Genomic DNA, 12,489 nt, shown 5'->3' with positions numbered 1-12,489 from the left:
GGTAAGGTCAGTGGCTGTGGCGATCTGAGAAAGGCCCCCAGGAGTAAGGCTGTAAAAGTTTGCCCACAAACTCAAGAAAAAGAAAGTTATGAAACCACAATAATGGAATTTAAATGAGGGAAAAGACTGAGGGAGGATGAATAGACTCTAAGCCTCCCATTAAGATTACAGACAAGAAGTGGGATTCTTTTTGAGGAAAGGAAAGACCTGAGTTTATGACTCCAGCAAGATATTTTCATGCATATGTTGCTGGCAACTTTGCGCTCTTAGGGGAAGGGGAAAGTGTTGAATTGGTGATAGAGCCACATTCAGAATGAAGAAAACTTGGCGAAGAGCTAGTACTTGTTGTGGGAGAATCTGTGGCCAGGATTAAAGCCAGAGAGAAACAAAAAGCGGTGAGAGTTTCATCTGAGATGCTGTCTTCTGCCAACTGGGAAACCTGATATCATGACCTTTCCCCTCATTCTGCAGAGCCACTGTCCACGACCACGTGGTGCCCTATGTATCCGTCCTCTAAATGGGCAGACACCTTGTCCTCTTCGTAATAAAGCAGTTGACACACACAAACATTTGGGTGCTAGAGAGTGAGGCGTGACAGTAGAGAGAGAAATCGGTCACATCCATTACTTTGAGCACGTGGAGAAGTTATCAGCTATTCAAGCTCATCATTTTGCGCTAACTCAAATAGTAAACCACTTTAGCTTAGTTTTTTTCTTTTCTTTCCTTTTATTTTTTTAAAGAGGGTTGGCCAAGAACGGAAAACCTGTTAGCCCAGGATCCAAGCACTCTAAAAAGCAGGGTGCTCAGATAGCCACCTGCCAGGAACTCAGCTAGCATGTGGGGCTCCAGGGAGGGCAGTTCGCGTGGGGTTCACTTTCTCGAGCACACATGAAGCTTCACCCAGCTCTCACCAGCCGCCTTCTGCATCCAAGCAGCACACTCCAGCCTGGGAACCCCACCTTCCTGCCGAAGGCCCATCCCTCCAGAGAAAGGTCCACCTACTGTGCCTCCTTGAACACAGCAATAACTCTTAGTTGAAAGGCACAGAACCACGGATTTCTTGGAGGGGAAAATGGTCCACACCAGATTGTCCTTCAAAGCCCAAACCATCTGGTATGTTTTTACCATATGTGCAATAAAAAAAAATCTAGAGAAAAGGGGATTTTTTTTTTTTTTTTTTTTTTTTTGTCTTGCTGCTGATCTGGACAGGGAAATGGAAAGATTTTCCAAGCCCAGGGGGCTTCCACACTGTCTATAAGGCAACTTACAGTTGCTAATTGCCACGTTTGGTCTAAAAGCACTTCAACAAAGGGACGGCCAGTATAAGCCAAATAACAACTTGACTTGATCGCCAATCAGTCAGTGTTCCCAACCTTCTTCTGCCTCAGTTACTACCTGTTTCCTGGTGTGCAGTCAAATGGCTGCTTTGCGTCATCTCTTCGTCCCTGGACACAAGTGCAATGCAGTCACCTCTCTAAGGTTTGGGAGATAAAAAACTGAGAAGTCAGAAAGACTCATTTTCTTTTGTTTTGATTACAATTTGCTATTATGTGTAAGTTATTGGTACCTATAATTTCTAAATTTTTTGTTACAATTATGAATTAGTCTTCAGATACAGCCCTGATTAGGACATAATCTACTGTCCTTTGTCTAATTCTGTGGTGTTCGTCATAACGAGGCTCCAGGACTGAAAGATGGAAAGAGGAAGGGGGTGGGGGTCACCCAGGGCTGGGTCAGACCTTGGTACTGCTCTGGTGCCAGGACGGGTTTCCAGAACATTCGCCAGGATCCCCTCCTAGGGTGGGGGCATTGAGGACAGATGACTCCAAGAGCCCCCCCCAGTGGGTGATTACAAGCTGGCTAGAGTTCCTGGGCGCCGGACCGTGTGCACCGTGCGGTCCTGGAGATGAATGCCAGGGTGCACTTGACAGCCCAAATCTCCTTTGCAATCAAAGCAAGATTTTCGATTTTGTTCCTGAAAACAGTCCTGCTCACTGGGGAATGTGGTTATGCCTGTTATTGCCCTTCAGAGCACACTTGAAAACCCTCTCCGCAAACCCGATCCAATATGTTCACTGCAAAACAATTAGCTAGCGAAGACTTGCTTGGGGTAAGAAAACACTTCCGGGTTCCACTGGGACCCATGTTCACAAATGGTTCTGCTGGCATCTGCTGCAGAAGAAAAGGTATTTTCACGGCCTCTGCGTTTCTTCCTCTGCAGTTGGTCCCCACATTGGGCGTTACTGTGGGCAGAAAACACCAGGTCGAATCCACTCCTCATCCGGCATCCTGTCCATGGTTTTCTACACGGACAGCGCCATAGCCAAAGAAGGCTTCTCGGCAAACTACAGTGTCTCGCAAAGCAGTGTTTCAGAAGGTCAGTATTTATGCCTCTTGCAAAGCCCTGCGGTAAGTAGTCGCTGTTATTCCTCCTCACACACCTGTGGCCCTGTGAACACTACAGATGTGTTTCGTGAGTTGGAGTGCCCAGTATTTCTTTTTCTCTTTTAAATGGTTTATATGAATATCAATGGGAAGAACTCTTTGGGGTGCTTTCTTAAAACTATGTGCGAGAAGGCTGCATGTAAGCCTCTGAAATTATGGGAGAAAAAGTGGGAAACGGCAAAACTGTGCCTTGAAACAATGAAATATGGCCAGACCGCCTACCTGGTACCCCCCAGTGTATATTGGGCTGAGAGCCAGGAAAGGACAGGCATCGATCCTGGATGAGAAGAACCAGTCAGCATCAGTGGAGTTCATCAACAGGCAGGCAGGTAGAATGGATGGTGCGTGGTGGTTTGATTTGGGGAGACCCTGGTGGAAGCTGTTTTTGCTTTTCTTATGTGAATGAAAGCGGATATTCACGTAAAAGAAGCATGTTTTAACTTCTGCTATAACTTTCCATAAAAGAAAAAAAAAGTAATATGTTTTTTGTATCTTCTTAAAGTACACGACTAGGGCTTCCCTGGTGGCGCAGTGGTTGAGAGTCCGCCTGCCGATGCAGGGGACGCGGGTTCGTGCCCCGATCCGGGAAGATCCCACATGCCGCGGAGCGGCTGGGCCCGTGAGCCATGGCCGCTGAGCCCGCGCGTCCGGAGCCTGTGCTTTGCAACGGGAGAGGCCACAACAGTGAGAGGCTCGCGTACCGCAAAAAAAGAAAAAAAATACACGACTAAGTTGATGTGGTCTCCAGCTCTTTTAAGAGCCCGAGGAAAAGAAACCTGAAAAAACAATGAATAATTTGTGTTTCATCAGTTTTAGCTGCCAGGTTGTAACGTAGCACAGGGAAAAGGCAGGGGAGTTAGGAGACCTGTTCTACAGATATGCTTGTATCTTTTCTACCAGATCTTACTGGAAAACAAAAAGGCCAATTAAACTTCAAAATCTTATCTTTACTTAATTTATTTGGTTAATCCATTCATGTATTTTTGTGCCATTTTATATTCCAAATAACAAACCTAAGCTTAAAAGTAGAAAACCAGTGAAAGAAAACCTTTTATGCCACAAACCTTATTAATTATGATAGAAAATTCAGAAAATGTGGAAATTTGGTTAGTTGAAGTTTTTCTGGATGGTTGAGAATCTTCTTTTTAATCTCTAAAGTTTTTTTTGCACTTTGGTACTTTACATATTCCTAAAATTGATTATTCACTTCCCAGTATCATAGTTCATATTTCATTGTTTGCTGAGTATATGAGGCCCAATGGAATATATGTTTTCATGATTCATGGTCATCGTTGTGAATATTACTATTTATGCTGTAAAACTGTGGTGCTCTTTGGGACCCTATGATACTGCACTTTACCCTGATGGATACTGTTGTGTTTTAATAAAGTAAACCAATGGTGTTAATAACTATGGCCAGTCCAGGGCAGGGGCATAACAAAGGGGGAGGCCTGGGTGCCAATTGCAAGGACTCTGAAAGATGGAGAGTTAAAGTCTACTTAGCCCACCAAATATGGGCTATAAATGGACAAAGAGTCTTTTTCACTTTTCTTAGATCTTAGAGGAAATAGTACAATTTTATTTAAATGTAACTCTTGATGTGTATGCATATGACATATCTGCATACATTCAACTTTGAAAATAAATCTGAATTTCCATCATTTCCTAAAAACTTTCTAATAGTATTTATAGTATTTATATCAACCTAAGCCCTGTTGGAAAAATAATCAACTGTGAGATCTTCATAGCCTTGCTTTTCAGCATTCTTGCCATGAAAATGCACGTATCGGTGCTACAATCCAATACGTCCCTCGTTGTCATCTTTTGTAAGACTGTGTGAACATCGAAAAGTCCGTTTTAGTTTTCCAGATCAAAAAAGGAAATATGCATCCTAGGTCCCCTTCGTTTTGATGACTTAGGGTCATTTTTTTTTTTTTTTTTTTCCCCTTCAGACTTCAAGTGTATGGAAGCTCTGGGCATGGAATCCGGAGAGATTCACTCTGACCAGATCACAGCTTCTTCCCAATACAGCACCAACTGGTCTGCCGAACGTTCCCGCCTCCACTATCCTGAGAATGGGTGGACCCCTGGAGAGGATTCCTACAAAGAGTGGATCCAGGTATGTGGCTTATACTTGGCACACTCAGGGTGGAAGATTTGGGTCATCTAAAACGGTTGTTGAAAAAAAGCAACGCCGTGACTAATGCCTTCCAACGAGAAGGACAGGGACCACCACCGAGTGTAATCACTTTGCAGAATTCACAGGATCAGAGAAAAGCAGGCCTAGATGACATCCCTGAAAATCCCTTATCTTCTCAGATACTTACATATGACTCTTACAGAATCTGAGCACAGATGTCTCACTTGGGTAACAACTAAAAGATCTGAGGGTTTTTTTTCCACAACAGCCATACATTTTCTATGGATGTGCTTCCTACTTTAACAGATTTTTGTTTCCTGAAGTCATTGTTTTGTAAGATGTTTTGTTTGTTTGTTTGCTCAGGGTAGGAGAAGAGCAGAACGGGGTTGAGGTTTACTTTCCCACACTGGTCCAAGTAGCACGTGCCCAAGAAGTGGTTTAGTTGAAGGTATTGGTCTCTGTGGATTACGTACAGACACAGACATATGAAATGTACACGTCTCTGTCCTTAATAGTGATGTCGGTTCTGCTCTCCCCACTTTGCTCTAATATTCCCCTCCCTGCCTTCACCCTTCCACTCCCCACAGGCTCCCCTCCTCTGCACCTCCACGCGGACTCATCTCCAGTTCATCACTGGCACCACTCCCAAAGCCTAAACTTGCCCAACCTTGATGTCTGGATACTCCCACCCAAGGCCTGATGTTCATGTTCTTGACTTTTTCACCCACTGTCAAATGAAACATCATATCTGGCTGTGTGGGTTAAACTGTGGGCAAATTATCCAATGTTATTTGCTGAAGGATCCAGATTTCCTCTTCAGGAGAGTAGGCAGAGCCTGTCCTGGACTAATTGCGAGATATATAAAAATGACTAATTCCCAGGGAGAGTTTCTAAGCAAGAAAATATACCAGGATGATTAATCCCCTACTTTCTAAATCTATGCCTGTTTCAGTCTGTTGAGCACAAATACCAGATTTTGTTTTACTTTGGAAAGGTCAATATTAGTTTAACATACACTTAAAGTGAAATGGCCTATTTCAGAAGGCTGAACTCACACTAACCTCGAAATGATAACACTGAGAAATGTGTAGAGGGTGAGAAAAGAAGAGGCTTTTACCTTGGGTGGGATTGCTGAATCCAGCTCTAGATTAAGTCAGAAATGAAATGAACTTGTCTACGTCAAAATAGCTCTTGGAGACTTGTGTTTCCACATCCCCACACCAACCAGCAGTTCCATGTGATTGACAGACGTGCCTCTAGAGAGAAGCTTACATTTTGCAGTGCTAAGCATGTTTGCATGGTAATGTAGTTGTATTCTCGGCAGGGTGGAGAACACTCAGTAATTTAGGGATGTTAGTCTTGCAAGAGTTCAGAAAATGCAACGGTAGCAATTCTTCTGGGCAAGGAATTCTGTGTCAGTAGATGCGTGGAGACAGAATGGGCTCTCACAAAGCATTTGTCAGCGGGACAGGGTTTACATCACTCTCAGGACTTGGGCACCATTTGAGATGGCCCCAGAAGAAAAATCTCAAATGGTCCAACTCTTTCTATCAAAGTATGGTCGGGATAAGATAAGTAACCCAAAGCCCCCAGACAATAAGGTTTCCTTTTTGCTCATGCCACCCCCCATCTCTGGCCGGCAGGGCGTCTGCCCCACATCTTCTCACAGCAGGACCTAGTTGGAGGGAGCGGCCGTCACCCGAAACCTGTCACCAAGGCAGAGGGAGGAAGGGAGTGTGGCCAAGCACGCTGACCCGTGAGTCTCCATTGAGGAGCATGACACCAAGTTCATTGCCAAAGCACATCCCACGGCCGGCCACGCTTAACTTCCAAGGGGCAGCAATTCCACACGTCCTGGAAGGAGGACAGCACAAATGACACTTGTGGTATTCATGGGATAGTCGCCATGTATCGAGTATTTCCTATGTGCCCCAACTTCTGCTGAGTACTTGACTCATGTTTATTCAATCCTCAGAGCAGTCCTGTGACAGAGATTCAGTTATCCTTTTTTTTTTTTTTTTTTTTGCGGTACACGGGCCTTTCACTGTTGTGGCCTCTCCCGTTGTGGAGCACAGGCTCCGGACGCGCAGGCTCAGCGGCCATGGCTCACGGGCCCAGCCACTCCGCGGCATATGGGATCCTCCCGGACCGGGGCACGAACCCGTGTCCCCTGCATCGGCAGGCAGACTCTCAACCACTGCGCCACCAGGGAAGCCCTATCCTTATTTTTAAAATGAGGACCCTGAGGTTTGGAGATATGAGTAAATGCCCAAGGTCACGGGCTTGGAAGCAAGGTCTGTTGGACTCCAACACCTGCTTCTTTACTCTTCGATGTGCTTTATCTTTATCACTAATTCCTATATATTCAGGTGTATCTTGTGAAGCATCCGTCTGCAACCCTTTGTGCTTTTCCTCGTGCTGAGAAGCCTCACACCAGGATGAGCGGGGGCTTCCTGCTTCTAAACCAAGAATGGGGAGCCCTTACTCCTCAGCCCCTCCGGGACGTGGATGTCAGAGGAGCTCAGCGTCAGTTCACCTTGAGGGAAAATGATCTTTTTCTTCTGCGGGATCTCAGCGGGCTCATTTCCACACTAGTTGCGTCTGTGTACTTGGTGGGAGGTCTTAACATCCACCCATCACCTAATTATGAATAATTTCATGTGCTTCCAGCTTTTCTGAAACTCCTTGGAAGTGGCGGGCTTGTTTTCATTGGATAGATGTTTTATAAGTTAACCCACAAGCACAGCATAAGGGAGGCTGAGGGCAGGAGGTACATACCTCCCATCACAGGACCATTTATTTGTACTTGACAGTCCTGTTTGTATGCACATCAGAATAAGGATGGCATTTGTTTTCTTTTTCGGCTTTGTCACATTTTGCATGAAATATACCCCACCAAACATGGTGCTGTAGCAACAAGGACAAACACTTGCATGTGTTAAATTAATAAGGCAGCCCTGGAAACTGACTCTCCCTCAAGACAGGAACAGTCTTTGGTTCAATTGTTTTCTCTAGGAAATTACCGAGTGACATAAAAAAACAATGCATCGTTAACCGCCGGTGTGGATGTCCTCCATGGTGCTTCCTGTGGGATCTGTTGTCTGGCAAAAAGCTTAAGAACCAGGGCAAGAAGCCCTTTAGTGAGGAGAAGCATGAAGGGAAGTCCCGGCTTGGACATTTCCACGTGGTCACATCCTGTTCTAAAGGCCACTTCATATCCTGAGAAGCGAAAACCTCCTACTTGTCAATTGCAGAGTTAATCACCCGGTGAGATTTGCTCACATTCTTCAGAGTATTCCATTCTGTTCCGTGTCCTAGAACTGCTGATCTTATTACTCATTTCATCTTTATCTTCTTTTTGTTTCTGGTTAAATAATCAAGGATTCTAAGGAAAGACTCAGTGTATTGGTGGCGCTATAAAAATTCTTAATTTTCAAGCACATTATTAGATCCCAAGCCATTAACCTCATTGACACTGAATTTCTTTTCCTATAAAATAAAGGTGACGTAGCCTTCTCCATTCAAGCTCTGGCAGTCTACGAGACTGTGGATCTCAGAAAAAAGCAGGCTTGGATTTTTCTTTTCAGATCTGCAAACTAAGTGTGTAGAATGTGTCTGATCAGAAAACATGTTCTCCTAAATCCTGGTGTAGCCATTCACACACAAAGCAGAATTTAATTCGTTAATTATTTCAATGTTTTATTAATGATCGTGTTCACTGCACTGTAAACAGATTTATCCTTCTAGCTTTAATTAAAGCTCTTGGGAGTGCTTTCCTCAAAACAACTGTGACTCTGCCCTGATTAGAATGCCAGGAGACAAGAGAAAAAAAAGAAGTCAAGAGACATAATGCCTGGATGGGATATGAACTTTGTTGATCCAAAGAAATAAAAATGGCACTAGGGACTAATCGATTACTACACCCTCCAGTGACTTTAGAAATAGAATTACTTGACAAACCAACTCAGGCTGAAACTCTGCTCATCTCCAAATTTGGTAATATTGTCTTTTGTGGGAAAAATTAACAATTGGTGCTAGATTATTCATGCCTTCTCTTATTCCAGAGGAGCAGAAAGCAGTTGGCTTCTAAACCACATCCTGTTTGGTTTGGTCCATCAGCCCTATGATGGATTAATCCCACAGAAGAGAGTAATCTCCAAGAAGACCCTCTGTAGCTGTAAGAATACATCAGCAAGCCCCTTCTCTGTTCACTACATTTTCTGGTAGAAATATTCATTCTGAGGGATGAGGAGAAGGAAAGTTCCAGAAGAGAGGAGCTCACGCCAACCTCTGCGGAGGCTTGTTTCAGTGGTTTCCTTGTGCTTTACATGCATTTCCCTTTGATGATATTCCACATTTCCTAACTGGAGGGACTTTGAAAGCAGACACCAGCAACCAAAGGCCTTGGTGTAAGGAGTTGGGCTGAACTGAGTCAAAACGCGCCCACACACACACACACACACACACTCTCTCTCTCTCTCTCTCTCTCTCTCTCTCTCTCTCTCTCAGGGTTCACTTACTCACAGCCACAGCTGCAGGGTTGAAGAAAGTAGGTGCCCTCATTCAAACTGCTCAAATCCAAGTGGCCCTGGGTTGATTTGAGGATTTAAAAATTCATTTTAAGACATGTTCTAACAACAAAACCTTATGTTTCTATAGCATTTTCCCTTTATAAAAGCCCCTTTTCATACACATCCCATTTTAGTCTTAGAGTGTAGGTTAAGTGGACCAGAGGTTCTTTATCTGCATCTTCCTACGAGAAGGCTAAAGCCCAGAGAGGTTAAATAGTTCATCAAGTCCTGATTTGGGGAAAAGCTGCAACTTGTGGGGAAAGTCAGCCTCACAGGGCCAAAGGGGACTTCTTTCCTCAGACTTGGGACCTGAGTCACTGGGCACTGGGAGAGCCGGAGGGCGGGAGGCGAGTCACAGCTCGGGGTCAGATCTGAACCAGGCCCGGGTGCAGCTGGCCTTTGCAGAGCTCTTTGGCCATTGGAATTGTGAGTTTTTCACCTCCTGCTCTGTCAAATGCAGTAAGCCGGGCAGACACTCTCACGCCAGCTAAACTGGGCAAAGCGAAAATCCTGGTGAGGTCTTAAGACCTCATGAGTCACAGAGGAAACGGTCCTTCCTCTCGCCAGTTTCCCAGCCCCCAGCCCCAAGGTCTGCCCTGTAGTCCAGGGGGTCCTTCAAGGTTTACTACCCACAGGTGCCTGCACATCCACCCAGGGGTGTGAGTTGTTGCTACCAGCAACCTCCGAATCTCACTTGCAGCTTGCGGAGAATGGAGACAAAAGATCATTTAAAGGCATGGACCTGATTTCAAGAGCTAAGAAGGGGGGCTTCCCTGGTGGCGCAGTGGTTGAGAGTCCGCCTGCCGATGCAGGGGACGCGGGTTCGTGCCCCGGTCTGGGAAGATCCCACATGCCGCGGAGCGGCTGGGCCTGTGAGCCATGGCCGCTGAGCCTGCGGGCCCGGAGCCTGTGCTCTGCAACGGGAGAGCTACAACAGTGAGAGGCCCACGTACCGAAAAAAAAAAAAAAGAAAAAAGAAAAAGAGCTAAGAAGGGACATCCTTTACGTGCCAAATGGGATAAAATAACTCATGAATTCTTGGAAATGTTCCCTCTGACACACAGTATTGTTACACATTTTTATCGCATTTTAGGTGGGAGAAGTGAGTGTTTCTTACTCGATTAGAAGAATTTGTTATCTGAAACCCTTCTTTTTTTCTTCAAAGTGAGGGTTTCCCCAAATTGAAAGTAGAAGCTGATGTAATTTATCTTAAAACTTTTAAATGTCATTTATTTTCACAAATTTCATATCTCATTTTCTTTCCTTCTCAACTCTCTTGGACAAATCTTTCATTCTCTTATATGAATGTGTTGAGTGTGGAACAGGGATCTCCTATGAAATAGTTTGTGATTTTTCATACAGTTTCTAGTTTCTAGTAGGTTTATAATCTGTGTTCAAAATCGGTTCTATCTGCTGAATTGAACTAATCCAGAACATGTATGGAGGCAAGTTATCCTGACTGTAAACGCTCTGTTTACAGACCAGACACTTCGAGGATCGGGGGGCATTTTCTCATTCAGATCATTAGCAAATTGCTGAAATTGCAATAAAATGCTTTATAAATGTGTGACTAGAGAACGGACGAAAATAGCTCACTGGGTTACCCAAATGTGGAATGATGCATGTAAAATATAATGTTGGCAAATTTAGGGAAAATATAGCTGTTCAAATGAATGTTTATTCCCCAGGTGTGCTCTGTGTGTGTTTTGCAATTAATATTAACTTGCTACTTTAGCTGAAACATTGATCTGGAAGGGAGATAATTTGCTTTTTCTTTCCTTTTTAAAAATTTTATTATTTATTTACTTTTGGCTGTGTTGGGTCTTCGTTGCTGCACGCGGGCTTTCTCTAGTTGCTGCGAGCGGGGGCTACTCTTGGTTGTGGTGCGCAGCCTTCTCATTGTGGTGGCTTCTCTTGTTGCGGAGCACGGGCTCTAGACACCCAGGCTTCAGTAGTTGTGGCACACGGGCTCAGTAGTTGTGGCACACGGGCTTAGTTGCTCCGTGGCATGTGGAAATCTTCCTGGACCAGGGCTCGAACCCGTGTCCCCTGCATTGGCAGGCGGATTCCCAACCACTGCGCCACCAGGGAAGTCCCGGCAATTTGCTTTTTAAAAAAGTAGCCCAGGTGAGACTTTGGTTATCTTACCCTAGTTCTGCATTGACTTATACTTCGTGCACAAAATAAATGCTTTACCTCTGACCCTTCGTGTATCACAGGACTGATATCTCTAACTAGGTTTCCACCCAGGAAGCCCATGTTCCAAAATTTACTGTCTCCTGAGGAACTTTGCCTAATGCTTTCTCTGGTACCTTACCTTGGTGTTTCACATTAGAGGAAGTCATTTGAAGGAAATATGTGTTTATAGGGACAGATGAAATTCAGAGCTTTTTGTTGTTTTTGAAGGAAGATATGATTGGGGGAAACAGAATGTACATGTGACATAATTATTTAGACATTTTTAGCTGTTGTTTTGTCAGATAGAACATAGCAAGATAATTTTAACCATTTTGGTCAAGTTGACCACTTAATTCAATTTTAAAAATCAGTCAAAGGATTTTACTAGTTAGTATTTCATGTCAACACACTTTAAAGAAAATGTATGACATTTAAAGAAGCCTCTGACTTTTATGATGAAGTATCACTGGGAAGAGAGTGTTGAAAGAACGACAGGTGTTTGGGTAGAATTACACTTAAAATAAGTTAGTTTGTAGAGCATGAACATTTCCTTTTTTTTTTTTTTGTGGTACGCGGGCCTCTCACTGCTGTGGCCTCTCCCATTGCAGAGCACAGGCTCCGGACGCGTAGGCCCAGCGGCTATGGCTCACGGGCCCAGCCGCTCCGCAGCATGTGGAATCTTCCCGGACCGGGGCACGAACCCGCGTCCCCTGCATCGGCAGGCGGACTCTCAACCACTGCGCCACCAGAGAAGCCCCAGAGCATGAACATTTCTTTTTGCTTGCTGTTGAGGTTTCTTATTGTTTTATGGCAGTGTCTATTTGGAACCAACATTCATAGTTAAATTCTAGAGCAGAGGTTTTTATATATCTTTCCAGAATATCTTGACTTTAAGAGTAAGATTAAACATAGGTACAAACATCCTTTTGTCTAAATTCCTTAATGTTCATGTGTTCAGAGGGATTAAGTTATTTGCAAGACCACAGGGCCAGTTACTGACAGACCCGGGCTGGAATCTCAGTATCCTGGCCACCACTTCTTTGCTCCCACTCAGTTGTAACAGTATGAGGACGTGAATTTGGATCCTCTCAGAAGATTGTGTCTGAAGACCAAGCAGGCACGTTTAAATCCCAGTATATCCTGCTTAGCTGCTGA

General features: G+C 44.5%; 1 protein-coding gene across 5 annotated transcripts in view; it reads left to right on the top strand.

The window, feature by feature from the left end:
- NRP1 (neuropilin 1) overlaps window positions 1-12,489 on the top strand; it is a 138,113-nt gene that overhangs the window by 64,639 nt on the left and 60,985 nt on the right. For all 5 annotated transcript variants that reach the window (XM_089906470.1, XM_022580440.2, XM_022580441.2 and 2 more), the window contains exons 5-6: window positions 2,222-2,377; window positions 4,398-4,564. In XM_089906470.1, coding sequence (XP_089762596.1) covers window positions 2,222-2,377; window positions 4,398-4,564 — 323 coding nt within the window. The remainder of the gene's footprint in view (window positions 1-2,221; window positions 2,378-4,397; window positions 4,565-12,489) is intronic.

Source organism: Delphinapterus leucas, chromosome 2 (assembly GCF_059928025.1).
Source record: "Delphinapterus leucas isolate spDelLeu-1000000601 "Yukka" chromosome 2, BTC_Dleu_Yukka2, whole genome shotgun sequence".
NCBI lineage: Eukaryota > Metazoa > Chordata > Mammalia > Artiodactyla > Monodontidae > Delphinapterus > Delphinapterus leucas.
The sequence above is the reverse complement of the archived record's forward strand: the minus strand, read 5'-3'. Positions and strand labels throughout refer to the sequence as shown.